The 4,873-nt window shown below is 46.6% G+C and overlaps 1 protein-coding gene across 1 annotated transcript; it reads left to right on the top strand.

Annotated features, from left to right (window-relative positions):
• The first annotated feature begins 3,938 nt into the window (after positions 1–3,938).
• LOC123460810 (peptidyl-prolyl cis-trans isomerase A-like) lies at positions 3,939–4,495 on the top strand. Its single transcript, XM_045150354.1, has one exon. It carries the CDS (start codon positions 3,939–3,941, stop codon positions 4,431–4,433), a length of 495 nt encoding a protein of 164 aa, XP_045006289.1. The 3' UTR covers positions 4,434–4,495.
• The last annotated feature ends 378 nt before the right edge of the window (positions 4,496–4,873 follow it).

Below are 4,873 nucleotides of genomic sequence, written 5' to 3'. Positions count from 1 at the left end.
TTAGCCAGATGCACAAGGGGGCGCACGCGTCTGGAGTTCGTTTGCAGAGGCTGGAAGCCCTGGCGCGCCCATTCTCTCTCTCTTCCTCTATCTGTCTTTCTCTCTGTGTCTGTCGCTCTCAAATAAATAAATAAATAAATAAATTTTAAAACATGGCAATGGGCAGACCTAGAAATAACTAGAAGTGAAAGTTGCTGTCCAGATACAGCCTGCATGACCATGAGGCTATTATATTTCAAGAGCTCTGTTCCCCCCTTTCTCCCCTCTCCACAGCTGAGAGAACTTTTCAAGTCTCATTAGATCGTGTAAGCTTGAGGGGCTCTTCTTCACCCAGACATCCTGTGCAGATTCTCAAGCCGGATTCCCTCACCCCTTCCCAAGAAACGTGGCAAGCTCTTCCCTCCTCTTACAAACACTCCAAAGCCTCTTCTCTTTCACTTCCGATCCCAAGATTCTCTCACCTGGTGTTAAATACAATCTTGAGCCCAAGAAACATTTCATCTTGGTCCTCTGTTCTCAAACCTGAACCGTACATAAATTGTTTCATGACTTAGGTAGAGGTGCTGTCAGGGCAGACTGCCTTCTCGGCCTCTTCTTTCCACATTCTGACTTTGGTGCTCAACACTGGCTTCCATTCTCCTCTTCTGAGTCTATCGGTCATTGGGAATTGAGAGTGGTGGAGCTTTTCCCAGCCTCTGGGTAGACCATACTATAGCAACTAGGGTGCTGGACACTCACGGTGTGGTGGTTTGAGTCAGGTGTCCCCCATAAACTTAGGTGTTCTGAATGCTAGGTTCCCAGCTGATGGAGATTTGGGAATTAATGCCTCCTGGAGGGAGTGTATCGTTGGGGGCGGGCTTATGGGCTTTATAGCCAGTTTCCCCATGCCAGTGTTTGGCACACCCTCCTGTTGCTGTGTTCCACCTTAAGTTGGCCAGGGGGTGATGTCCACCCTCTGCTCATGCCATCGTTTTCCCCTGCCATCGTGAAGCTTCCCCTCGAGCCTGTAAGCCAAAATAAACCTCTTTTTCCCAGAAGCTACTCTTGGTTGGGTGATTTCTACCAGCAATGCGAACCGGACTGCAACAGTAAAGTGGTACCAAGGAGTGGGATTGCTGCTAGACACCTGACTATGTGGCTTCAGCCTTTTGTAGCTGATTTTCAAGAGGAATGTGGAAGGAGTTGAAACCTTGGCCTAAGAGATGCCTTGCAGTTCTGTAAGTACAGCTTGATGGTCTATCCTAGTCAGAGCTGAAAGACCTGAAGGCAGTAAGAACTATGGACTGTGAGGTTTGGCTTATGAGGGTGAGAAAGAGCTTTTGCCTGGACTGGGCTAGCAGTTTGTGTGAGAAGCTTGCTCTTATGCCCATGTCCTAAGAAGTTGTACAGGGTTGCTTTGCGTAGAAATGAACTGGTGTGTGCAGAGGGATATGGCACAGAAAGAAAAATCTTTGGGTGAACTGTTGCCCACTTAGCTGCAACTGAGAGATTACAACCTATGAGACTGGGCTAGCTGACCTGCGCTGGGGCAACAAGAAGAATGTAAACTCTTTTGAAGGGGCCTGAGTGCTCAAGGAGTCCTGTTCTTCAATGTCTGATTTATTCCCCCCTGGATTAACAAATTGGCACCCTACCTGGTATCGTGAGTATAAGAAATGCTGGAAAGAGGGTCATTGAGTTTGCAACACGGTCTTGTGTTTTGGAAATGGCCATGGGCAGTGTGAAGCTGGTTTGCTGGTTGCCTGCATAGAGACCCCATGGGGCCATGAGGATGAACCGTGGCTTGCAGTGGAGACCCAGTGGAGATGCCGGGACCATGAGATGGCTGCCGAGGAGCTGCCGGCCCCGGTGAAGTTTTCCAGGACTGTGAGTAGCCTAGCTGGAGGGGCGGAATTGAAATGCCAGAGACTTGTTGCTGGTTAGAATTATCAGACTTGAAGACTTGTCACTGGCTAGAGTTGTTGGACTTGAAGCTACAGAGTTTGATATTTGCCCTGGTTGTTTTAAATCTTGTATTGGTTGAATGTTTCTTTGCTATGCCCAATGCCATCTTTTGCAGTGTGAATACTTATTCTGTGCCATTATGGGTTTTTTGAGGTTATTTTTTGGTATTATGGCTCAGTTAAAAGATCTTGGACTATGGGGATGTATGAACATCATTGGGATTGATAAAAAGTATGGGGACTTTTAAAGTCAGACTGAAAGCATTGTATTTTACATCATGTATGGATATCAGTTTATGGGGGCCAGGGGCGGAATGTGGTGGTTTGAGTCAGGTGTCCCCCATAAACTTAGGTGTTCTGAATGCTAGGTTCCCAGCTGATGGAGATTTGGGAATTAATGCCTCCTGGAGGGAGTGTATTGTTGGGGGCGGGCTTATGGGCTTTATAGCCAGTTTCCCCATGCCAGTGTTTGGCACACCCTCCTGTTGCTGTGGTCCATCTTCTGTTGGCCAGGGGTGATGTCCACCCTCTGCTCATGCCATCGTTTTCCCCTGCCATCGTGAAGCTTCCCCTCGAGCCTGTAAGCCAAAATAAACCTCTTTTTCCCAGAAGCTACTCTTGGTTGGGTGATTTCTACCAGCAATGCGAACCGGACTGCAACACACGGCCATACAAAACTCCCACTGTAGGGGTGGAGAGATGGCTTAGCACTTAAGGCGCTTGCCTGTGAAGCCTAAGAATTCATGTTTGAATCTCCAGGTCCCACATAGCCAGATGTACAATGGGACACAACTATGCAATGTTGCACATGCGTACAAGGGGGCGCAAGCATCTGGAGTTCATTCACAGCAGCTAAAAGCCCTGGTGTGCTCATTCTCTCTGCCCTCCACCCCCCGCCTCTTTCTCTTTCTCAAAATAAATAATAAAAAAATTAAAAAATAAAAACTTCCACTGCACTAGTGGCCTCTGGCATCTTGTCTTAATGAATTCCAATGAATGAAAGCCATAGACCAGAGAATAAAGTTTAGGAAGATTTTATTGTAGCATTTATGGAGATTATAGAGTTTAAGAGAAGGAAAGAATGCAGAGTTCTGCCCAGCTAGTCAGGAGGGAGATGCCAGCAGGGGAAATCCCAGCTAGAGACCCAGATTGGGATCTCCTATGGGAGTTTACAGGATGAGAACTGAACTGGTTAGTCCAGCCTCAACTCCAGGTGTCTAAATATGCCAGGTTTTCAGGAAGGGGGTGATCTCATCTCTTAATTTTCTCTGCTAGGGAAGAGAGAGGCAGAAAAGGGAGATTTACTCAATGTGACCACATTGGGAAGAACAAAGAGGTCCAATAATGGTCCTTCCAGTCTGTCTTTGGAGTCCTGAAATGAGGTTTGGGTTTAAATATAAGGTTTAGCAATCCCAGACAGTCTAGTCCTGCTCATTCCTGGACTCACTACTGCTTCCCTTGCAAGACTGTCAAGTCTTGATGGTACCAACACATGATGTATCCATACAAAGTATGTTCTTAATAATGAAGGACTCAGGAACCAGAGGAATGCCATGACAGGCTTCAGAGTCACCAGTAGGCCTAAGTTTCTGTTTCCCAGCAAGGTTTAAATAAGAATTTAACAGTTACTGAAAAAAGATCACAAATTGCTTATGCCATACATTTCTATAGTCATAAGACAAGTTGTTTAAGTTCCTCAAACACACATAGCCAATCACAATGAAGGTTACCTAATCTGCTTGAACTTCCCCTAGCCCCCTGCCCACCAGCTCTGCCCCCCAGCATCCTAAGCCTATCAGAAAAATACAAGTGCAGTTACTACTTAAATCTACCAATAATGTAATCATTCCCCTACTTCTTCGTTCAAATCCCTATAAAAAACCTGCGCCCCTGCTGCTCAGGGCTCTTGTACGGGTCCACTGCGTTGGTGAAGTCAAGAATCTGAGCTTTGGCTTTGCAGACGCCGCTGTTCTAGGTCGTAGGTTCTTGTCGGCCATGGTCAACCCCACCGTGTTCTTCGACATCACCGTCAATGGCGAGCTCTTGGGCCGCGTCTCCTTTGAGCTGTTTGCAGACAAAGTTCCAAAGACAGCAGAAAACTTTCGTGCTCTGAGCACTGGAGAGGAAAGATTTGGTTATAAGGGGTCATGCTTTCACAGAATTATTCCAGGATTCATGTGCCAGGGTGGTGACTTCACACGCCATAATGGCACTGGTCGCAAGTCCATCTATGGGGAGAAATTTGGGGATGAGAACTTCATCCTGAAGCATACAGGTCCTGGGATCTTGTCTATGGCACATGCTGGTCCAAACACAAACGGTTCCCAATTTTTCATCTGCACTGCCAAGACTGAATGGTTGGATGGTAAGCATGTGGTATTTGGGAAAGTGAAAGAAGGTATGAACATTGTTGAAGAAATGGAACGCCTTGGGTCTAGGAACGGCAAGACGAGCAAGATGGTCACCATCGCTGAGTGTGGACAGCTCTAATACAGTTGATTGTTCCATCTTAACCACCAAACCATTCCTTCTGTCGCTCAGGAGAGCACCCCGCACTCCCCATCTGCTCATCATACTCTGTCATCTGTGCTCTCGCTGCAGTTCTTTGGGGTTCCATATTTTCCTTATTCTCCTCCAAGTCTAGCTGGATTGCAGAGTTAAGTTTATGACTATGAATTTAAAAAAAAAAAAAAGAGTCCGAGCTTAAGCCTGAAATAAAGCTCCTTGCCTTTGCATATATGTTTGGTTCTCCTTGGTGGTCACTGGGGGCACCAAGAACTGGGCATAACAATAATAACAAAAGAAAGATTGTTAAACCGGGCATGGTGGCGCACACCTTTAATCCCAGCACTCAGGAAGAAGGATGGCCATGAGTTTAAGGCCACCCTGAAACTACATAGTGAATTCTAGGTCAGCCTGAGCTGAAACCC

This window comes from Jaculus jaculus, chromosome 5 (assembly GCF_020740685.1).
Source record: "Jaculus jaculus isolate mJacJac1 chromosome 5, mJacJac1.mat.Y.cur, whole genome shotgun sequence".
Taxonomy (NCBI): domain Eukaryota; kingdom Metazoa; phylum Chordata; class Mammalia; order Rodentia; family Dipodidae; genus Jaculus; species Jaculus jaculus.
The sequence above is the reverse complement of the archived record's forward strand: the minus strand, read 5'-3'. Positions and strand labels throughout refer to the sequence as shown.